This window comes from Ctenopharyngodon idella, chromosome 22 (assembly GCF_019924925.1).
Source record: "Ctenopharyngodon idella isolate HZGC_01 chromosome 22, HZGC01, whole genome shotgun sequence".
NCBI classification, from domain to species: Eukaryota; Metazoa; Chordata; class Actinopteri; order Cypriniformes; family Xenocyprididae; genus Ctenopharyngodon; species Ctenopharyngodon idella.
In genome coordinates this window covers 6,639,157-6,664,245 of record NC_067241.1, presented here as the reverse complement: position 1 = coordinate 6,664,245, position 25,089 = coordinate 6,639,157, and the positions used below count along the sequence as shown (strand labels likewise).

Genomic DNA, 25,089 nt, shown 5'->3' with positions numbered 1-25,089 from the left:
AAATTATTGTTACACTCAAATTGTTAATGTTAACAACATCAGCATTGCGTGACTGTATTTAGTGTGTATTAGCGTTACCTGTAGATTTCAATTTCTGTAGCCACTCCATTGTCCAGTCTTTTGCTTTTGACTATGGGTAAATCTCCAGTTGTCACTGATGATTGTCATTTGGACCTTTCTGAATTACAATCCGCCATCAAAATGATAAGTTTAATTATTCCGGCTGCTGTGAGAAAAGGCTATAAATGATCCCCTCACATGCCATATAGCCTACTAGCTGGGACTCCTCTATGTAAACAGACGTGACGTAATGATGCAAAGACGAATGGCTGCATGCTCAAATTTCCCACGGAAACCCACCAGTACCAATTTTATTAGACAACATTATTACAATCTTACTGTTGCCAATCGGGCTAAAGTAAGAAGATAGTTTTGAACATTGGCTGGTTATACTTGCTCAAATTTATTTTGGATGATTATTAACCAAAAAAAAAAAAAAAAAAAAAAAAGACTGCAGCTTTAATTATTGTAAAAATTCAGTATGTCCCACCCAAACTGCCTGTTTAAATAAAGTTTACAAAGTATAAGTAAACAAAGAAAACGAATAAATAAACGAGCAAGCAATTAAATAAGCAAATAAAATAAAAAAAGAACAGACCAATTTCATGGGGTTTAAGAGCATAAAAACCACAAAGAAAACAGATGTCAATTATAATAAACTATTAGATAGTTACCAATATTATCTACATCACTGAATACAAAGAGAATGGTGGTCTGCAGGCAGAAAGGGTTTAAAAACAGGGAACCAAACTATCCCCCTCATGCTTAGCAAAATGACTGCCAAACATGAACTACATTTACACATCTAAAAGACTAGAATGAGGGAAAAAAAAAAAAAAAAATCTGAAAAATAAATGACAATAATTGGCAATCTTACCTTCTCTGCATCAAGACTAAAATAAAGAAACATCAAAATTTGCCTGCGTGCCACTTTTAACATTAAGTCAGACAAGGCACCACACAGCAGTGTCACTATTCCATCCCTGCTTTTCTCAAAATCATCATCAACAGGTTAAAAACGAACACTCTTCAAGAATAAAACAGGCAAAAAGTAATTGTGGGATGGGTTTTCACAGGTTTTAGGGGCCATTACAGAAAGCAAGCTATACAACCGCTTATTGATTAATGTATGCTACATAGTTTCACAGTGATGCTATCTTTAATTTAATATAAAAAGGACTTTAAATCATGGCTTTCTCTTAATATACCAGTATCATGAGCCAGGCACTTCAGATATTGCAGTGTTAGAGGTGAGGGACTTGTCGAGTGATTAAAAAAGCTAGCGTAATGCACTAGCTGTGGTTGTTTCCATGAATGCTAGTCTCTCAACTCCCCCCTCACAGACACAGACGTCAAAGACTTTTTCCAGGCCAGACGGTCAGACTTACAGCTAAAACCAGGCTATTTTTAACCTGCCAAGAGCAAGTGAGCAGGGGAAGACATCGCCTTCCCTTGAGCGTGTCATCAACTTGCTGACCCGTCAACCGTGGCCACGGATCCAAAGTTGACTCAGCTACTTTATTATACTGACCGCAAGGGGAAGGACAATTGAAAAACATAAAAAAGTCAATATCAACAAAAATTTGCTGGTTGTTAAGCCTAAAGGTCTTGAGAAGGTAATGTATTTTGCATTGCCTGCAAAGAGTCACTATATGGACCCTCAAGTTAATGACATGATACAAGAAAGACGCCAACATCTCATTTTTCTTAAAAAAAGAAAAAAAGAAAAAAAAAAAAGGATGGAGTAAAAAACAATTATAAAAGGAAAAGGCCTTGACAAACAGCTGAAGTTTCACTAAGCCATGATTAGAGTGGAGAAGGGTTCTTGTTTTCATATCTGCCACAGAATTCCAGCGAAAGCTTTCAGGTGGATTTCCAGTCTGAGCGAAGCAAGAGACGATGCCACACTTGATCCTGAAGGCATCAAGCATGAGACACCCTTGGTCTGATTTGTAAAAAATATTGTTGGTACCATACCCAGTGACCGAGAATGGCACCGAAACCAAAACAAAGATGTAATGAAACAGGCTTGCCAGACAAAAGATTAATCCCAGAGAGAAACCGAGGCGGATGCTATGCCTTGAATTGTAAAAGGCACTACTATCATCATTGGTAGAGCAAGTAGTTCTTAAGGGAGGCAGGTAAGGGCAGTCCATGGATTTCACTCAGTCGTTCTCTCCCCAGCGCGACCCGTACCGAGCGCCTACAGAGGTCCATTAATGGCAGAGGTTCAGCTACAGGGAGAAAGAGAGAGATAGAAATTCATTAGCAACAATCACTAACAAATACTTTGTAAACTTGTAAGTCTGGATGTAGGCTGTCCTTCCCAGTAAGACTATGATGGGGTTGTGTGTCAGACTTGGGTGTTTTATATCACTCATGTTCTGACATCCTCATTTACACACATAACACAATACAGCACAAGCCCAAAACCTTGCGCAAATGTTAGCAGTGCCAGGAGTCTGTTGTGGCTGGGTGTATGAGGAGTGAACTTGCTTATTCTTAGTAGAGAGCATATGGTAATATAAGAAAACAATGCCAAGATTTTTTGTTGCATATTTGGGTTTCTTCAACCTTGGGCACTTTGTTTCAGGGGTTGATTTTTATTAACTAAAAAGAGTAACATTAGGCATTTATATTGCTACATGGTCAAATACACCCAAAGTTGAAGAAATAATCATGCATGTATGGATATGCATGAACCTTAGCTTACAAAACTGACAAAAGCAATTCATCAGTTGATGCTGAGCTAATAAAGACTTTGATTTTAACTTTTACAATTACAGAGAGAAGAAATTGTGGCCAAAAAAAAAAAAAATAATAATAATTTCATACAGCGTGCACCTGGCTTAAAGTATTACAAGTTTCCCCACAGGTCCCCTTTAGTCCAGCCATATAACAACCCCAAGTACTTCAGATTTCAGAACGGTTTCCACGCAGCACCACCTGCTCGGATGTTGAGATTACATCATAAAACGCACACTTTTGCAAACGAGACACTGGGGAAACCAAACAGAGTGATGTAAGGGATAAATAACAGTACAATTATACCTCAGTTGACCACAGGCATGACGAGGAATGCATTAAAGGCACTGACACAAGACAGATACAAAAGGAAGCCAAAGCCTTGGAGTCAGAGGCTGAGTAATACTCTGGCTAATCTTCTCACACACAGACAGGAGGAGAATTCTCCAAAAATGGGAACACCTGTGTCCTGAATTGATACATTAAAGCCACAGCACCAATACTTCCCAAAGTCAGACCTTTATTAAATGTTGCTACACATGGCTCACTCAGGAAAGACATTTAAGAGTGATTCCATCATCTGATGGCATGCAAAACATCAAGGTGATAAAAGGCCATTGGAAAGGCCATCATTAGTGGCCCGGAGACTGTTTCCACTGAGAGTAAAGTGGGTTACAGCTGTCCCGAGAAGCCCAGACATGAGTAAGTCTGGCCTTCACCTGCATCCTTTCATTATATGACCACAGAATGATAACATTCTTGTAATGCCCTCCTAAACTGACTCATTACTGCATGCTGGGTTGAGGAAATGAGTCAGATTCACAGAAACTACATGCAAAAAACAGCAGAAATTTAATGCAATCTTGAAAATGCACAATTTGAGGGAAGACAATTCATGCTAGCTAGTTGTCATTTCTATGAATGACTCATTTTCAAAAACCTTGACCTTTTCCACTCTCAGAAGAGACCAAACTGAAAAATAGAAATAAAACCATGTATCAGTAGTCAAGCAATACATTTTTTAAAAATGGCTGATGCAAAAAATATAAATACATGCTATTTCATGCATTCTGACTTATTTTCACTGTTAAATAGTTGGATTCTCCTTCTAAACATGGCCAAAGGAAAAAAAAAAAAAAAAAAAAAACCAAGTTGGCCGTATGACGGAGTATTTCTGTGCCAAATATACTCCTTCAGATTTCCTACGCGTTTCTGAGAGTTTTTTCCGAGTATGGCCCTGTATTACGTAATAAGGGGCGGAATTCCTTGTATGGACACTTCTCCCGGAAGAGGGAATAAATATTAAATTATTTTAATATAAATATAATTTTAATATTAAAATAACCATAGAAACTGCCTTAAATTAACTATCAAAATAAGGATAAAGTCGTATCTGATAGTTGCAATCAATTGGAATGGAGAATATCTCGTGTTTTTCCATGGCTGCTCGAGCCCTCAGGATCGGCGCTAATGGTTTTATAAGCAAGGCCCAGTTCTACGTTGGATTTACAGATCATTTGAAAGTGAAAGATGGAGGGGTCACAGCGATAATGATCCCGGTCATGAGTCAGAACCACAGTAAAACTGTATCAAATGTCTGTTTTGTTGGCAACAGGCGCCTAAGTGCATATAAATGTAAACAACACGAACGTAATGAATTCATAGATTCATTATATGCTATATTATAGCGATTCAAAAGTTATCCAGGGATAATGCGATGGTGTATTGCGTGTGTTTAAATACATTTGTTTAGCTGACCATTGATAGCTTTCAGACGATCACAACACAAAAGCTGTTCGTGCTCGTTACTCTTTAGCTTCGCCCATGGCATGCCTCCAGGAGCTCGGCTGTTTTCTGAAAGACACGGTACAGCATATCTGTCTTTTATAAATCTCATAAAAATAAAGACTGTTCGGAGATATGAAGGATGCTATACTACTCTATAGGTAATCAAGATTAACATGAGATTGGCAGAAACTGTGTGTGTTATGTACCCTTTAAATAATTGGCTTTGATATCATTGCACTAAGGCCACAGTGAATTATTTATTTGCATCAAATACACATTGTGTAAATGTTCTCTCTAAAGCTGACTCAGAGACATTTTACATTGCTGTTTTTATTATGCTTATACGCCATAGTTGGCTGCTAGCTGCTTCTTTCGTTATGTTGTTTATGTCTATTACAATTAAAGTTACATTTAACGTTTGCCGCTTCCCTCCTCCTCCTTCCCTGAACTTGAACTTTGTTACAGTTAAGTTTGATCACTTAAATTCACATTATTTTATCTCATTCTAATGAAATAGCCACAAGTGCTGAATTACTACTCTGGTCACTTTATTTGACTAAATATTGTGGGGTAACAGCGCTGTTTTACTTGGTCAAAAAAAAAAAAATACATTTGAGCGTGTTGAAAGTGGTTATAATGTGGCTGTTATGAGACACTTCTTGCACACTGCAGCAAGCTAGATCGATATTAAAATATCATTAATAAAAGCTGGATGACTTGTGTTGCTAAATGGCATGCAGTATATTTTAAAATATACTGCATGGTGGAGAAAATGCTGTTTTACTGTTACAACAAATAAAGCTCTTTCTGATTATGCTATGTTAGCAACTTGACTAAATAGCTTTGTCTCTGAGGCATAGTACAAACCTGTTACTCGCAGTAAATCAAAAAAAACGAGATTCAAATAATAAGACTAACCATGCTGAACTACACAACGATTTTCTGTCGATAAATTTAACCAACAGTTGCTTACCTATCTAATAAAACAATATATTAAAGTGTCTTTGGTGTTTGTGTTTTTTTAAGTAAGTAGACCCAGAAATCGAGGGTAACACTGATACAGTGTCACTGACAGGCGACGCAATGACATAGACCATCACACTGACTAAAATCAATATTAGATAAAGAAAATTGGAGTTTGTGGAAATTTTTCCACAAGCACCCTAGCATCCAATTTGAAAGTCCCTGATCTAAAGAACAGATTGGCCTTTATGAACATTTTAATAATGTGAAATTTCTGAATTTAAAAGAACAACTTTACACACATTTACTCACACCATCAACCTGGGGTGCGTTTCCCGAAAGCATTGTTAGCCAACTATGGTCGTAAGTCCCATTGAACTCTATTGGTAACGATGAAACTTGCGACCATAGTTCACTTTGGGAAACGCACCCCAGGTAGGCCTATAGGTATCACACAATCTCAATCAGCCTGATCTAATAATAGTTTTCATTAAGGAAAAGCTCAGTTTTGATTCTCTACAAATGGATGTGATAACTTTTAAAAATATTTATATGACCAAGAAAGTCTGTTAAAATGTTCCCCAGGCAGCAGTGGAATCTGCTCAACACGTAATAAGGAAAGAGCAGAGCAGCCAGTTTAATGATTAGCTTTCAGGACATCGGAGAGATAATGAATGATATCAGTCTTTATCAGGTAAATGGAGCTGGCTTCATATAATTAATAGATGAGAAACAAATCCTTCCATAGACACACTAGCTCCAGCCACTTTTAATGTTTAACAAACCACAAAGTCAACCTTGTTATTCAAGAGACGATTGGAGGAGGCATGCAAGAACAGACATAGATAACAGACAGGTAAATTCAAACAAGCAGAAAAGGTGATACTTACGATCAAGTCCATTGATGTACCGAATTCTGATTTCACAGTGTCCCCACACAGCACTCACTACAGGGTATAGCTTCCTTCCTTTGAGTCCTCTGAAAGCAACCCCTAAATATTGTCCGTCGACAATAAAACTTAAAGTCCCCTCGTCCATGTCCAGGACCACCAAAAACGAGTCTGGGACAATAAACGTCTCATCAGGCTCAAGAAAAGCTGGATACGTCCTACTGGGCTGGTTCTTGCCATCATGATAGAGTTTGTTACGTCCCAGGTCCCAGCCCCAGGACTCGCTATTGTTTCCTACAAGTGCAGTGTATCCTACAGAATGCAACGGGGCTTCACCCGTCGCCACACCAACAACAGCATGGGTGCCCCGCTGGCGCATGGCCCAGCTGATCTCCCACACATGCAGTCCCCGTGTGTATCCCACTCGGCCCCGGATAGCATCTGTACTCTGCGCTACAGGGTGCCGATGAAATATGAGTTTATTATCCTCTTTAACAAAGATGTTAAGCGACCGGTCATCATTGTTCCACGAGTGCTGCACTTGAACATCCTGCGAGGCTGATGGCATGTCTAACAACATATCCAGGCGGGAAGGCTTGGTGTAGTCTAGGGCCTGCAGCTCTAGCTTGAGAGGCCGAAACGCCGGGTCCCGCATGTCCACAGTCTTTATGCCTCCCGGAACCTTCTGCCCCATGCTCTGGGTGGTCTTATCTGCAATTTACTCCCCCTCTTGTCACAAAACGAAGCAAATAACAGAGAAAGAGGGCAGTCAGGATCCACTCCTTCACCTATGCCCCTCCACCAATAAGGAGGCCAAGGCCGCTGTTTCTATGCCAATGGTTGCTGGGAAACCAGGTCAAAGCAGCTGCAAGTTATGCTCACCTGGGAAGATTAAAGGGAGAGGAAAAAAAAGAAAGAAAGTTAAATGACTGCAACAAAACACTACTACTACTACTACTACTACTACTACTACTACTACTACTACTACTACTACTACTACTACATCACAAATCGAGTAATGATTCTGGATCAATTCTGATTCAGACTCAGCCAAATGCACAAGCACTCTTTAACGCTCTTCTTCATGAGCATTTGTGTGTGCAGTTAAAAACTAGCCGAGAGCGCCATCTGCTGTTAAAAACTAAGCTCAGAAACGATTCAAGAGAGAATCGCGATGCATTCAGAAAGTCTCAGAATTTATCCACGAATCACGATGCGTCGATTTATTGTCCCAGCCCTATAAAATAAATTATTAGTTAATAAACAGTAATTACTGCTATAACGCAATAGTAAAATTATCCAAATTGACAATGTTTATTAAAGTTATAAAATACTGGATGACTATTAATTTTCTTATTAAATATGGATAAGGCTGAGGTATTACTTATTGGACCAAAAACCTGTACACAGAATCTCTTAGAATACAATTTGCATCTAGAAGGATTAACCGTTACTTCATCCTCTAAAGACCTGGGTGTTATATTAGACAGCAACTCATATGTTACAAAAACATTGCTAAGCTACGAGACATGTTATGTTAGTGATGCAGAAAAGCTAGTTCATGCATTCATGACCTCTAGACTAGATTACTGTAATGCACTACTAGGTGGTTGCCCTGTATCCTAAAAAACTACAATTAACTACGATAAAAAGCTACAATTAGTGCAGCTGCACTATGATCATATAACATTTCTACACTGGTTACCTATTAAGTTCTGTATTGATTACAAAGTATTGCTACTGACCTATTAGGCCCTAAATGGTTTAGCTCCTGTGTATTTAACTGATCTATCGCCCTACAATCTATCATGCTCTTTAAGGTCACAAAACTCTGGATTTTTGGTAGCACATAGGATATGTAAGTCCACTAAAGGAGGGAGAGGGTTTTCACATTTGGCTCCTAAATTCTGGAATAGCCTTCCTGATAACGTTCGGCGCTCAGACACACTCACCCAGTTTAAATCTAGATTAAAGACATCTCTCATAACCTTGTACTCTAGTTATATCAGATTAAATGCACATGATTATCTTTTGCTTGAAACATTATAAACAGCAGCTACAATTATTTTCCATTTGCTTTTCTGTTTCTACTAGAGATTACGTCAGCTCTAATTCAGATCCAGCCTCTTAGGAAAATTTCAGATGACCCAACACCTGTAAAGAGGTGATGCTAACCCCTGCCAGGACTTCAGATGATGCCAACTCTGAATCAACATACACAACTGCCAAATTTTTTATATATTGTAATCATTATGATCACAACTTGTAATAACTGCTTTAATGAGACCATTGTTTGTGCCTAAATTAATACATGATGTTAGCTACAGTGCCTGCATGATTTGTATTATCTTAGAACTGTACATTTCTGGACATATGGACATTACTTGGACACAGTCACCTCTGATGATAACAAATTACTCTAAGTCATAATGTAGAAACATGCACTTTTAAAGCTGCTTTGAAACTATATGCATTGTAAAAGTGCTACACAAATGTGAAATTAATTAGGTTTATTAAACTACTACACAATTTTTTTGTAATAAAACAATACTGAACTAATACATATTTACATATTTGGTAAGGTTTTAATGAAAAAAACCCACTTGATTATCTTGATTAGGCCCATGTTTGAGACACTTCAGCAAAATCTACTCTCCTCTACAAACTCAGACAAGAGTGGACTGTTAATATCACAGTAACTATCATTCTGTCAGCTGCATGCTCAATGCCTCACTTGTGTGTGTTACAATATGGTTTATTGGTCCATGGCACTTTTCGGAGTCCAATTACATCACATGACACACAGAGGAGAAATATATCTCAAGCTTTACCACAACCAACCCGCTCCTCTTGACTGCATCACACAATCCCCTTTAAAAATAGGAAATAAGGGAGAGGAAAAAGACAGACTATTTCCTCTTTTAAGCTTGTCTAGTCTGAAGATAACAGGAAGAGCAATAAAAAGTCTGGCTTCAAAAATATATAATACAGAGCCGAAATGTTTTTTAGTGAAAACCGCAAATTCAGGCCAGCAATATTCCACCAGACAGGGTCAGTGGTAAAAGAGGCTAGTAGGAGAAAAAAAAAAAAAAATAATAATATTCATTAGACATGCTTAGAGACTAGACATACCAGTGCCATGTGTGAAAACCCCACCCAATGTCCTGGTTTCTAACGCAATTCCTGCCCTCCTAAATTACATCACTGTTAAATCTGATATTGAGCAATTAGGGCAGTCTACTACACAAAAAAAGTCAAGTCGTATGTTTCTCTCTTACAGTGCATAAATAAGCGAAACTGCTTATTGAAAACAGTATTTCATAATGAACCGCTGAAGGGCCCCAAGGGTAATTGAATTGTAGACAAGAGTTCATTGAGGAGCATCTTAGCCCTTTCTCTGATACAAGTAAACAACCTTTTAAATGGGTCACGCCTCTCCGCCACTGGCCTACCCAAGGCTGAGGAAAACCAAGAAGTGGGTGGCAAGTGTGTGAATGCCAAACAATACAGTCTTCAATGGCTGTCCAACCTTTAGAAAGTAGGAAACATGTTAATTTGCACACTTTCTATGCAAGGAGCAATTAAGCTCCGTGGCAAAGCACCAACAAACACAGACAACAGCCTTTTACAGATCTGTTAGAACCCGGTGACCATTTTAAATGAGTTATCACTTTATTGCATGATACACAGGGGTGAGGTGATGTCATCCTGCAAGATCGTCTCCCCTCTTTGCATGGTGTTTTAAATGAGACTGCTTGGCATGTGATATGGAGGTGACAACCTGACATTTTTTTTTTTATTATTATTATTGGAGGTTATGAGCAGGGACTTTGCAGGTGGTTTGCCGACCACTTCTGTGTAGAGCTGATTGAAATGCGTGATGGGGTTCTGGGGGATTTGTTGGGCCTGGAGAACAGTGGTGGCTTTTGTCTTGACCACATTTAATACTTATGCAAAACCGGGCTTTCCTATACTTTTACCTCCCAACCTTGCACGTACTTGGATGCAAATAAGTACCTCTAACTTGAATTTCCCTAAATGCCGCTTTAGTTCAATCTTGAACATTTTGCACAATTTTAATGAGAAAACACCCCCTTGATTATCTCGATTTGGCCTACGCTTGAAACACTTCAGTAAAATACATCTACCCTCCTCTACAAACTCAAACAGTTGACTGTTAATAGCACAGCAACTGTATTATTCTGTCAGTTGAATGCTCAATGACCCTGATGATGGCATTGTGAGCATGTCAACTAGAGGAGATTTTGCTGATAGACAAGCAAACATGCTCACAATCATCAGGGTCATTTTTCTTTTCTCAATGACGGACGCTACTCTGAAATAGGGACATTATCTTCAACAGGTTTTAATCATGAAACTGAGGCATCTGGCAGGCAGCTGTGAGTGAGGGGCAAAGCAGAAACGAGAAAGCAGATGACGACAAATCATGGTGTCAACCCAAATGTCACACAGATGCTCTATTCAGACAGTGGGCAGACGGGGTAAAAATGGCAGACAAATGGCACTTTAACACTGCTTGATTAAAGAAGTGTGAAGACTTCAATTGAGAGACTAACTAAATCCTAGAAGACATTCAAATGGAAATCATCCTTAAGTTATCCTCACATACAAGGGCAATAATTTATATTCACAAAAATCAATATAAAAAGTAGGGATGCACGATATATCGGCCACAATATCGGTAGATACGTTCATTTTTAATGTTATCGTTATCGGCCCGATAAGAAAATTTGGCTTATTTCCTTCAGCTAAGACACTTCAGATGCGTACTTTTGCAATGATGGTTTTGAATTGCTTGAAATATGATTGAAACCACTTTAAAAATGAAAATACAGTTAAGTGCAACATGTGCAGCGCAGGTCTGTCAAATAGGCTACATAAAATAATGAGAACATTATAATTGTGTGCTTGTGACATGGCTTTTAATGGAGAGACTTTTGTTTTTGTAATCAGGCTCTCAAATTCTATAAAAAAAAAAAAAAACAAAAAAAAAAAATTGGATTTAGATTTATCGGCCAATATATCGGTTATCGGCTTTCAAATATAAAGAATTATTGGTATCGGCCAAAATTTTCATATCGGTGCATTCTTAATAAAAAGCCAACAAATAAATATTCATTTAGTTTTTACAAAAAAAATAAAAAATTTTGGCCTATATTTATTTAGACGGATTTATAGCATTATTATACACAATTTGGAGGCAACAGGTAAGCAGCCTTAACTCAGCAGTGTAAAACATTAACCTTTTTATAACTTGTGTGCTAAATTGCATATAAGCTAATGGAGTTAGGTTATTAAAGAAAAAAGAAAAAGATGAACTGCTAAAAATGCAGTTGGGGTTTTTGAATTGCTGACACTTTGAAAACTTTTTTTTTGTTTTTGTTTTTTTTTTAAATGACACAAAATGTCAATAAACTAACAAGACAAAACATGATCAACAGTGAGAATAAGTTTGAAGAATATGAAGGTCTGATTTGTACTGAAAGAGATCAGGGTGTCTTTATATTGACACTCCCTTCATGAATGTAGACTCGCCCTGGATTAAAGCAATCATATTGTTCAATTGTTGAACAGGGCTCTGTGGGGCTGACAGCTGTCTACGCAGCAGTTATGAGAACAGGAGCACTCTTAACCAGTGCTCACCCACTAGACAAGTTCAACAGCTCTAGGCAGAGGCACAGCAGATGCCATCATGATAGTACTGAACCGTTTCATTCTCTAACAGAAAATGACAACACCCCTCACAAATATATACCATGCTGCAATCTGATATGAATCTTCAGAACGTTGCTAAATTGCAGAAACACACACTCATTTAGGCCCATGTGGAGACCAAATTTGGGTGGTGCAGTTTCTTCCATGATGATGATGATAGGGGAAGCCTCTTGTTTGTAATGGTCATGTGTTCCCCACCTAAAAACCAACAAGTCTATATTTTGGAAATGAGTAACATTAACTGAGAGACTGAATATTATACAACTACATAAATATGGCCCAGTATTTTTAGATTTTTTTTTTTTTTTTATTTTAGAAGAACACAGCAACCTTAAAGGGGAAGTTCAACCAAAAATGAAAATTGTCATTTACTTATCTTCATGTCATTACTAGGGCTGTGTATTGCCAAGAATCTGGCGATACGATACGTATCACGATACAGGGGTTACGATACGATATATTGTGATATAAAGTGAGCTCTCAGATTCAATGCGTTTCCCGAGTTTTTAACATGGCCTATTTTGCAAACAACTGACTCTTGTCGATCTCCTTAGTGGGTTCTTTATAGTTGAAGCCAAAATGAGCACGCACACACACACACACACACACACACACACTTCAGCTCTGTATGCCGCGGGAGCGGAATAATTCTACTGTCTTGTGAGCTGGGTTTGCTAATGCTAACGTTAGCGATGCACCTTGCGCTTCTCCAGCTACGCGTCACTTTACGTTCTGAGATAACACTGCAATCTAGCGGTTGGGTTTTATACAGTCTGGTTTAAACCGAACACAAAGCCACGAATCTTGGATCTAAATAAATAAATAAATAAATAAATAAAAATATCGATACTGTATCGATTCTCAAACACTGTATCGCTAAACATAATATCGCGATATCCATGTGTATCGATATTTTCTTACACCCCTAGTCATTACAAACCTTTCTTCTGTGGCAAACAAAACATGACATTTCGAAAAACGTCTTTGCATTTTATTTGTCCATACAATAAAAAAAAAAAAAAGGGTCTAATGTTGCTTTGGTTCACACCTGAACCAGTTAATGCCACAGAATTGTATTCCACAGAAGAACGTCAGTCAAAGTTTGGGTACAAGTTAAAGTTTACATCTAACTGGATAAACTCGCATTACAGGTAAAAGATGGTGCTCTTCACATTAACCTGTCCCGCAACTTGACTATGCAAGAACAGGGAAATACTGTATATGAAACTGAACCAGGAAGTGAAAAAGAATCTTAGACATCACATATGACTTCGAGAAAAGCATCCCTACTGTGGTAGCACCATCACACACACAAAATTAAATGTTAAAGGTGCTCTACGTAAGAATGACAGCTAGTGGTCGAAATGGGTGCTGCAGTCCAAATTCAAAATATCGCTTGCCCCGCCCCATCCTCCTCAGACTAGACGCTCTCGCGGGTTGCCAGTTTGAAGACACGCAACAGGAGTGAGCTCAATTGACATTGGAAGGCAAGGAGACTTTCACACTGTAAGATTATTAGTTGATTTATTGATTTATGATGAGTTGATATCGCGTTTTAATATGCTACCGTTTTTAGATGGATGGCTTTTTACGTCGGGTAGAATCTGTGATCTCTGACCCAGTTTGTTCGCAGTTGTTTGCGCGTTCCATGGCCGGAATTCGCTGCATGTGTTTTCCGCCGACTGGCAACCCGGGGTGGCGAAATACTTTTGGGTAAATTGGCAACATGCGGTCTTGCACAGAACAAAACAAAAACAGAAATTCCGACATGGAACGCAAATTTCAAAGTAAAATAACTGGCTGTACCAATGGTTTTCAGAAAAATGAATGTGTGAACTGAGCATGTTTAATAAATATCGGCAAACATGGTATTTTTATGCTTTAGTAAAGTCAAAGACTTACATAGAGCACCTTTAAATCATTCATGATTTACAATATTATGACTTCCCCATGCATGCTCATCACCGACCTTTACCGATCTGAATGAAGAGACATGAAACTATACTTCAACTAGACAAAACTAAAAATAGATTTACAACAGCTCAGCACTCCTTAGTTTACAGTAAACTAAGGCTGCATGTCAAGACCTGCTGTATAGTTAGCCTAATGAGTTATTTTACCAAATTAGTAAAGTTATGTAAGCAAATTAATTGCTCAGTGCAACAAAGCCAATAGAAAAACAGATCAGATAAATGATCTTCATTTAGTAGTGGGAGCTTTAGTTTGCAACAACAAAATAGCAAAAGCTATTCAAACGGCCTTGGTCACCCTTGAATGAAGTGAAAAATCTGCCAACAAACAATTTTCTGAACAAAACATTCATTCAGAAGAAGCTTGTTAAACAGATAAATATGCTAACTAAAAAAAAAATAAAAAAAATAAAAAAAAACACCAACTGAAGGACTTGCAAGTTCACACCATGGCTGCATTTAACTCCACTTTTATAGATAAACTTGTGCACTTCCCCTCGGGGGAAACCCCACTGCAATTTTGAACTTCGTCAAGTGGGCGAGGGAAATTTATTTGGACAGACCCTTGACTCCTCGATTTAGACAGAGGGAGCGTGTCTACTATATTTCAGGCAGATCTATAGACCACAATGCACAATACATTGTGATGTCACAGCAGATCATGCTTAATTTATCCACATAACTCATGTATGATATAGGAGTTTTGACATTTAACTGCATAATACTTGTAGCTACCTTAAGTTTTTTTTACAGTTACATTTTATTGTATTGTTTGTGTAATTTTTTATATTTTCTCCAACAGCCCAAGCATACATACAGTCCTATAGAATGGTGCGTAAAACAAATTCATAAGGAAAAAAACCTGTAAATAATAAATCAGCACCATTGCAGATTCCAAGTGATCAAGGGCTTAGGGCAGGGGTCTCCAAACTCGGTCCTGGAGGGACACTGTCCTGCAGAGTTTAGCTCCAACCCCAATTAAAACACACCTGAACCAGCTAATCAAGGTCTAATTAGGCAAACTAGAAACTTCCAGGCAGGTGTGTTGAGGCAAGTTGGAGCTAAACTCTGCAGGACAAGGGTAAATAAATGGATTTAAACGCAGCCCAAGACAATTTATTCAGTTGAACCTAACCGGTGATCCTCACCGCACAGAAAAGTGTCCAGAGAGGTGTATGTTATAGGGAGCCTGAGCTATGAGACAGAAATCAGTGAAGTTTATGCAACAAAGATCAGGGCAGCTGCAGTGACATATACAGACTTTTAATCTCAGCAGACACAGCAATCAATTCACCTCTGAGGGTATCAGGTCAAACAAAGTGTCTAAGACCCTACATCGGTGTCTATGACTGCACCAACAGCATTGTCAACATTACTGATGCCTGAAAGAAAAGTGATAATGTCCTGTTACTTCATGATTGACATGCTATTTTGCTGAATATTAAAGCACAGGTCAAAATGACTGAGCTATAAGCTGTAGATCAAACAAGCTGAACTGTTGTAATTTGTTTAAAGTGATTCTTCAATATTATAGAATATTTCTATTATATTTTAGAAGACTACTTTAAATTGATAAAATAGTGCGGTACAAGAGTAAAGATATATGTTTGGAATGATTTCTGAAGGGTCATGTGTCACTGAAGACTGGAGTAATGATGCTGAAAATTCAGCTGTGCCATCACAGGAATAAATTACATTTAATAAAAATGTAAAATAGATAAATTATTTTAAATTGTAAGCTACCATAACAAAACCACAGAAGAACCATCTCTTAACAATAGAAATCTAGGAAATTCCATGTTAGCCCAAACCAGACAAGCACCCTTAGTGAATGGGAAGGTAAGCCTGAGCAAATCATAGTTTAATATTACAAAATTCACATTGCTGTTATCCAGGTCAGTTCAGTAGGACATCCTCTACAGCAGAGAGCCAGAGGAGTTACCTGTTACACAGGCCTACAACATCTGTGTTCAGTCGGGAGCATTTAGACACAGTTATCTCCCTCCTGAGACGAGAAAACTCAGTCCTACTGTTCTTGCAAACACAAAGGAAAGATTAATCTGCCTTGAATACATCAACCACACAGCAATCTGACATTAAAAAGGACATCGATCAAACACTGAGCTGATGTCTCTGCGGGTTGTCTCAGAACTCATTATGAAAAACCCCTTCAAACAAGTTAGCACTTTGTCAAAATATAGGTTACTAAACTAAAGTTCAAGTTGCAACAATAAAACTGTTAACTTCATATTTGTAATGACAGATATCAAATATAAAGTAACAAAGACACTGGCTGAAAAGACATAGGGGCAGTTTACACGACACTGTTTTCAACTAAAAACGTATGCATTTTGTCGGTTCATTTACACGACAATGGTATTTTGAGGCCTGAAAGGCAAACTTTTGAAAACGGGTTTTAAAGTGCAGGTTTTTGAAAATGATATCGTTATCGTCTCTATGTAAACTACAAAAACATGGATTTGTGAAAGCGGTGACGTAATGCGCATGCGTGTTACATGTTCAGTCTATAGACCTTATGTAGCCCCGCCCCTTTTCAGCACTGTGCTCGTTGTCTTTTAACTTCCGGCTTGTATTCCCACAGCGATCTTATGCATTTATGAAAGAACTGCTCATTTTAAAATCTTCCCGGTCTACTGACATTTGTTAAGACATCTGCTTTAAACAACAATGCTCATGATAACTTTCATTAACTCTACAACAGGTAAATCCACTTCACCAGCTAATTATTCTTTGACAGCGATGCCATAGAAATATACAGAGCTGCCGCAAAAACGGAAGTTCAAAGACAATATTCTAAAGATGGCGGCGCGCTTGTTTCTCTGGTAAATAAGGTCTATAGCCATGTAGTTTTTCTTTACAAAGTGACCTCGCCAACTGCACTTTAATATCCTTCTCATTATTTTCCTATAGCAGCTAATGAATCAGAAGTCACGCACATTCACAGACAACACCTTACTTCGAAGTTGAAAAACAAGGTGCGTAGTGTTTTACAAAACGACATTGCCAACTACTGGCCTGGCATGCATAATACAGCGTTTTTAGTCGTTTTTGCAGATCTGAGTGACAACGTTGTCGTCTGTACAAGAAAAACGTAATTTTTCCATTTTTAGTAAGTTACATCGTTGTCATGTAAATGCACCCTTTATAGTTCCGCTATATGATGTCTTTAAATATAGCTACAACATGAGTGTGATATTTATTTCTGAAATGTTAAAAAAGCAATGTTAAATGTAGCAGTTTACAAGTCAAGTCACCTTTATTTACAAAAAAAAAAAAAAAAATTCTCTGCCAATGAAAATAAAAGAAGCCAAAGCATTTAAGCTTTGACTCTCACCAAGCAACACAGATCAAAGGCCGGTTTGGAATACAATTTGACTGGAGCGGAGCGAAAGAGATTTCCTTCCCCCTCAAAGCGCTCTCAAATCACCCCAGTTCCACTCCGGGTTTTTAGGTTTCCCGCTCCCTGGCGAGAGAAACCAGCTCAAACAGATCCTGGCGCGAGTGAAAACAAATGCTCACTTTTAAAGGTCCACTCCCTCTCCCTGCTGCAGGTAAATACATGAGATTCCGCGTGTATTCACGAAAGAACACACCGATGTTGCAAAAAAAGAAGAAGAAAAAAAAAAAAAAGACTTCAAAAACGCTTTTCCCTTCAGGCAGGAAAAAAAAGTCTACTATACCTAATGCTACTATACCTAACATTAGCACTCTTGGAACACCAAACAAATAATTAGAAAAAAAAACGGGTTTGATTGTTAATATAGTTAGTATAAGAATTATAAATAGACGATGACGTTATTCTTCATTTAGTAGTAAATAAGTACAGATAGCTTAACACAAATGCCTCCAGACCAATGCTGTAGGTCTTTAAGACCTTAAACCGAAAGTAAAGCCTCTCCAGCATTGTCTGGGCCAAACATCTTTAAGGTCGTGGAGTAAAACTATAAACAGCTGCACTTTAAGCACAATTCTCATGTAAATACAAACTAATTATTGCAGTGAGCTTCACTAGTCACTGGTAAAGCGACTACCTGGCCTTTCGAGAGAGATTAAGTGTAACCAATGAAGAAAATAATCAGACACACAAATCTCTCAATGTTGCCAAACTTATCCTAGGTAGGAAACTATTAAGCGTAGGTCCACGAGGCATCTTTGTTCGTTAAAAAATTAATTTTAGACCCATTACAAACACAGGAAGCAGTTGTTGTTAGTGCATACTAATTTATTATTTACACAGACGCATTAGGAAAGGTGCCACAAACTAGTACGTTTATCGTATTTCAAGTTTTATATATCTTCGGCTTGTTGAATGAGAACATCGACTGGATGTTTGCTTTCGAAAAGCTTGGAAAAACGCGAGTGCATGTATGTGAACAGACAGCAAAGACAAAAGACAGGCAAATGTGTTAAATCGTAACAATTTCAGACCGTACCTGCAACGGATATACACCGGAAAATAAACCATAGGCGAAGGAGTGGAGCGAGTATGTTCCTTTCAGTCGGTATTCCCGTGCAAATCCATGACTATACCTCCTCTCTGTCTTTTTTAGCATAGGCTTGTATTGGGTGAAATGATGGCTGCTACAGCGACAGAAACATCTCTTCCGTCACGTGGTCAAATAGCTCCCAGCTGCTGCTGAACGTCCCTCCCAATTGAACTGAGCTGTTGTTTAGCTCATTTCCCCTGATAAACCCTGCTAATTGTGGACTACATAATAATGACATAATTACTCTGTATGTGCATGCCAGATATATATTTATGCACTAGTACTCTCTTTCTTTTAATTTACCCACTTTGTAGTCGTAATAGTTAGCAAAGCAAACCAAATATTTTTATTTGTGAGCCATTGACTCATCCTGTTTTCTAGTGAATCAAGAGATCACAGTATTGATCATTTATGTCACTTTGTGGTTATATTAAATTGGCATATCTTTCTCTTTATAGGGAAAAATGCCAAACATTCCAATAAAAGTTATAAAAATGCCCCATATATAAAAAATGTTTGTATGCATTGTAGCAACTTCCTCTGTTTGTTTATTAATTTTCTCACATTTGATATATTTCATAATATTCTTTATTAAGGGCTTTATGCATATTTTTTTTTCTTAATTTAGCTAATATCTTGTGCATAAATACAGATATTTTAGGTAACCATTTGATTCAATATTTATATATAAAACATGGAGAATTTCTTAAAATTAATTCAGTTTAATAATTTGATACAAATGAATGCTACACTAGTTTATATAGTTAAGAGAAAATATTCTCTGTTTTGTTTATTTGTCATCTCAAATTTGATATATTTCTTAATATTTTTTTTAAAATTTTAGATTTAATATGAGTAATATAAATCTTGCACATATAGATATTTTAAAATATTTTTTTTCAATTATTTTCCAATTTTTCAAAATAATTAATTTAATTTAATTATTATAGCACATAAATGGATGTTAAACTTTTAGCTTTATGTACAGTAGTTACAGAAAATATACTTCATGAAGGTAAAAAAAAAAAAAAAAATCCATGGATAACTTTAGCCTTTTAATAAATAGTTATTTTCTGAGAGTTTATTTTGTTAATTTCTGTTTATATTTCTGATATTGCTGTGATAGCCTCTCTCGCTTCAGGGCCGGATCCATCACATTGGGGGGGTACTCTAAAAATCATCCAATTTTTAGAGTAGTGGTTCATTTATATAGGTTTTCTGTGATTCTTATTTGGTCCCCCAATCTTGAATACTTGGTTACAGCCTTGTTTTCACTCAGTAATATTTGCACTTTCATATTCACTTTCAGACTGACTCCACTCCGACCCTAGATGTTGTTGCAACCTTTTTGTGTGATGACTGCATTTCCATGCTTGACGACACTGATTCATGTGGCTCCTCTCTATATGACTCAACAGACAACGAGGCATCTTGGCAACCCAAACTGTCTGGAGACACAGTAATAACTCCTCCATAGACCTTACACAATGTATCACTCCTCCTGAGCCCATCTCTGTGGTTTGCTAGTGTCTCTCAAACCATTCTATTTTAGGGTGAAGTGGATGTTTTCCCTCTGATGTAGACCTCAGTGAAGAGGTAAGCAGTAGAACAAGCGGAAAGTTATATTAAACTAGCATCCCGCTAAGAATCACATTCTCGCCTTAACCATATTACCATTAAGGGACATATGAAATGTTAAAGTCTTTTACTGTCCCCTTGTGTTCACTCTGGTTACTCACAATTCCAAAGCTTCTTTGACATGCCAAGAACAATCTCACAACAGAGAGGCATATTATTTACAGACAAAATCCCAGATCTTACAAAGCCTTTTGTTTCCTAATAGTTTCATTGGCCTTTCTGGCACTGGTTTATGTTGGCTTTGTTTCTCAATAGTTCAATTAAAGGTTTTCAACCTTTTCAGTACCAAGGTCTGGACGCACTAAAAAAAAGCTAGATTTACTTAGGCCAAAACCTGGAAACGAGTTAGCATTTTAGCACTTCCGGTTGTTTAAGTCAATGGGTTTTTGGTTAAATGTTTGAAATAAGGTCTGTGGTGCACACAAGCTCAAGATACTTTCACATTTTATTCTACAATATAAAATACATCAGTAGTACACTCTTGTGAATTTTTTAAAGCTTTTACTTTTCTTGTAAAATGCGGTTGCAAACAAGTGGCTATGTTACTCGGATTATTTCTATTTATTAAACAATAGTTTAAAGCAAGACATGGTTTGTAGCCTAGTATCAACGTCCATTCATCCGTCTTCCATGCCGCTTATATTATATGGGATGTGGGATGCTGGATGATAACTGACATACAGCAGGGTAAATGATATCGGAGTAAAAAGAGGTTACGGCAACATTCTGAGAATGTTCTGGGAAGGTTAGGGGAACATTCCGGGAGTGTTCTAAGAACGTTCTGGGAAGGTTAGGGGAACTTTCTCCAAACCAACATGGAACGTTCTATTTACGTAAAGAAAACTTCCTACACTAGAAGACTCTAGTGTATGTTTCTGGGAACGTTCCCAGAACGTTCTGGCAACCAGAAACTAAAGTTCCTAGAACATTCTGGGAACCAAAAATTGTTAGCTGGGTAAATGGGATTACAGAGGTTGTTCGGGGACATTAAACATCATCAGCCGAACAGGTACGCACTAGTCCGCCTTCACAGCCTCGTTGTGTTTATAATCTCGGTCTTGCAAACTATTATAACTCCAACTTTCAGGGAAAATGTTTCTAAACAAAGACTGAAAGAGTTGTCGGAAGCTTAGTGATGGTGATGTTGAGGTCATACGACTTTGGTGTAGTTTGTTTATAGCCTAAGTTTAGCTTTTGACTTCTGCCGATTGTACATACGCTTAAAAATTCATAAGTGTTCATTTGTGAAGATTATCACGATGAACACAACGTGTAAGAATCATCAACTTTTGTTAGACACAGAGCTTATTTTCTGCAATAATCAAAAAGCCAATAGAAAAAAATCCTATTGTTTTTTTTTTTTTGAGGGATCAGGGTGATGCTAACTTCCGGTTTGGCCCACAAAAAGACGTCATCCCTGCACCACTCTTTTACTACATTAGATAATAGATATAGGCCTGGTTTCACAGACAGGGCTTAGATTAAGCCAGGATTAGGCCTTAGTTCAATTAGGACATTTAAGTAGCTTTTATAAAGGTGCCTTAGAAAAAAACATGTGCGTCTTGAGACAAAACAATGGCACTAACATATTTTAATGTGTATATATATATATATATTAAGTTGCTTTCAGCGCAAGGATTTTAGTCTGGGACTACACTGTAAAAAATATTTTTATGATTTGTTATCACAACATTTTTTCTTTTGTCAAATCAACTTAGATAATTAACGTGGTTCAGATAACATAATATTTTGAGTTTCTGTTGATTAAACCATTTGCCTTCATTGTATTAACTCACATTTTTAATTTCAGTGAACTCAAAAATTTAAGGCAACCAGGTAACTTTTTTTAAGTTAAACCAACAATTATTTTTTAAAGTGTAGGCTTAACCTGTGAAACCAGGGGTTTTAAATAGTTAGAAATGTATGAAAAATTAGGTTTATTATATGTTTATATTTTATATCTTCTTTATACGGACCCCGTATAGTACCTTCAGGGACCCCTGAAGGACAACTCTGGGTTGTAGTTGTTTTGCTTTTACATGATTAGCCTCAGTCCTTTATGCCAAACTGAGTGTTTCAATAAGGCTGAATAATGGCAAGCATACCAAAGTTGCACAATTTCACTGACTGTTTTTATTTAGCCTAAGAGCACTGCTACCTTTCACATAAGAAAAAGAAAACACATTCATCTTAGCTCTTTCCCTCCCGCTCGGAAAGCCACACCATCCATATTAAACTATATAAATGTCTCACATAGTCAGACCCGGACTCTAGTGGAAGGGAATATACAGTTTGTTGAGATTGTTGCTTTCAGAAGAGCCAAACAAGAGTTAATATGATTATACATCTGAATCCATATCGTTTCATAACAGTTTCTTTTGTATCAAGAAAAGCACATTTTTAATGTTTTAACATTAGCTGTATAGTATTTGTATCATTGTGGTCTGCTTCTCTTTTCCACTAGCACGCAACAAACAAATGCTTGATTCTGAGTGACTCACCTGCTATGTTTCCTCAGCAGAGCTCCAAACATCTCTGCACAAGCACCTCATTCTTTTCAGGAACTGGAACTGAGCTGCAGGAATGTGAGCATGAGTAGCGTGTCATAGGGAAAAGGAAATTTACTGTGAGCTAATCCCACCATCACACAACACTCTTGACACATTCACTCTCTCTGCACACGAGTCATTCTTACGGCAGGCTGCATAAACTTTCTCCAGCACAGATGCTGTTTATTTCATATGGAAGCAATAAGTGAGGCCATGTTGTGAAATGAAGGACTGGCATACTGGTGAACGGATATTTTTCTTTGTTGGCACAGCAGAAATATACTGTAAAATAGGAAGTTTTCAGAGGCTGATATTTTATTCTCAGACTCAAGAGGTTTATCTTGGATTGCTTAGTTTGGACTAAAGTATTTGCTTTTGTACAGTAGTTTTAAATCTTTGTTCTGGTTATTGCATATGTTGGCACTTATTATCTTTAAGAATGTTATTATGTAAGATAGCTTTGCTTAAACTGAAAATTGGCAGTCAACTTATGCACGTTTTTTGCATTTAAGTGAAATATATGGACTTCATTGTTACCCTTTTATCCTGATAAGCTACAGTGGAGGCTAGGCCTCATTTTTCCAGGCTGATTATTTGCTTAATGTTACTACTAGAGGTTTTGCCATCGAAAGCAGCTTTGGAAGGTAATTGGAGGTGATGTGGAAAAAAGAAAAGTTGTTATATTTAATTTTGTTGGGATTAGTCAAAATCATTGTTGTCATTATAAATGAGAACAATAATGCACTGTGATGGCTTAACGTCCCCCTGTAGTCAATAGTTTTATCCCTTAAAACTCACCTTTGATCACCAAAATGACATATTTAAACGTTTTTTTCTTGAAAAAAGATTTCTTCATGCCCTAAAATAGCTTGAATGTAACTCTACACCCTTGCCTTATTTAGTATACATGATTCTATGAATATGCAAATCAGTCCCGCCTCCACTCTCTCACACCAGTTCAGAGATCCACTAGTTGACAATCACACGGTCAAACATGACTGGTTACAAGGTAGTTTGTGACATCAGAATAAACACCAGCAATTTCAAACCACGTTTTTGAGACTATGGGCAAGTTCCAAACAGAAGGGAGCATCCCTATGCCCTACTCACTTCGAAGGGCTGAGCTCTTGAAGGGGACTTTGGAGGGAGCAGTGCACTTGCGTGCCAGTATGTAGCCGTTTGAAATGCACTTGGTGAAGGGAGCAATGAAAGACGGCCCTGTCCCAAATGGCACACTTCTATGCACTTTCGGTCTTGTGGACTTACAATGGCTGCCGCGTGCACATGTCCGTTAAGTCCACGAGACCGTAGGGCCATTTGTCAATTTTAGGCTTCAGAAGGGTGCTCGCAAGCGCCCCCTTCGCGGCTGATATGCGCCCTCAATGCGCACTTTTGCTGAGCTCCGCAGCAGACATCTTCTCGACAGTCAAAGCGGCGTTACGTCACAAAAGTGCGGACTCATAGGAAGACCGCAAGTGTTTAGGGTGACAGTTGGGACAGGGCAAATGTAATTTCTTCATTATATTCACCTGGGATGTTCCCATGACAACGCAGCATCAGCTGATTATCTGTTCTTACACAGAAATTTCTTATTATTGCTGTTAACATACCTGTTGAAAATAAAGATAGATTTATATATATTTTAAATGTGTATTTCTCTGTTCTCAACTTTAAACTTGCCGTCTCATCTTTGGACACTGCATTACTCAACACTAACCTATGAAACTTATTTAAACATAACATGACAAAAATGTGTGAAATATATCATGAAAAAAAGTTAACTTGAACTCTCCCGCCATCTACCTTTAAAATGAATGAATCACGAGTATTCGCTGGGTCACATGACCATAAATAATAAAATTACTTCCTCGAAGTGATCATCGCATGTTCCCCTCGCTAACGGCCTTGTAAGGCTCTTCGTGAAGGAATTCAGTTGTTCACTTTCGCTTGGAACACCCCTACAAATGGTGTCCCCTTCTCGAAGTGCCCTTCAAGGGTGCAAAAATGCCGTTTGGAATTTGACCTGTCTTTGGTTTACAAGGAGAATATCTGCAAAAAATCTGCAAAAACTCTGTGATGGTGTTGACTTATGAATTTTTTTCTTAAAACATATTAAAAACACCACATAAACATATAAACAACATTAAAGGGTTAGTTCACCCAAAAATGAAAATAATGTCATTTATTACTCACCCTCATGTCGTTCTACACCCATAAGACCTTCGTTCATTGAGAGCAAAGC

General features: G+C 37.7%; 1 protein-coding gene and 1 long non-coding RNA gene across 3 annotated transcripts; one reads left to right on the top strand and one right to left on the bottom strand.

Annotated features, from left to right (window-relative positions):
• Positions 1-705: 705 nt before the first annotated feature.
• spsb1 (splA/ryanodine receptor domain and SOCS box containing 1) lies at positions 706-22,949 on the bottom strand. Of its 2 annotated transcripts, none has more exons than XM_051879493.1 (3): positions 22,800-22,949; positions 6,447-7,328; positions 706-2,294 (listed from the first exon to the last, which is right to left on the bottom strand). In XM_051879493.1, the coding sequence occupies exons 2-3, from the start codon at positions 7,138-7,140 to the stop codon at positions 2,167-2,169; spliced, it is 822 nt and encodes a 273-aa protein (XP_051735453.1). In that variant the 5' UTR covers positions 7,141-7,328; positions 22,800-22,949; the 3' UTR covers positions 706-2,166. The 2 variants fall into 2 exon arrangements, with proteins under 2 accessions (XP_051735453.1, XP_051735452.1); XM_051879492.1 differs by lacking the exon at positions 22,800-22,949 and adding an exon at positions 18,607-18,845.
• On the top strand, positions 16,754-20,373 carry LOC127504630 (uncharacterized). Its single transcript, XR_007927410.1, has 2 exons — positions 16,754-17,724; positions 19,970-20,373. It is a non-coding gene; the product is annotated as an uncharacterized LOC127504630 (long non-coding RNA).
• Positions 22,950-25,089: the final 2,140 nt, after the last annotated feature.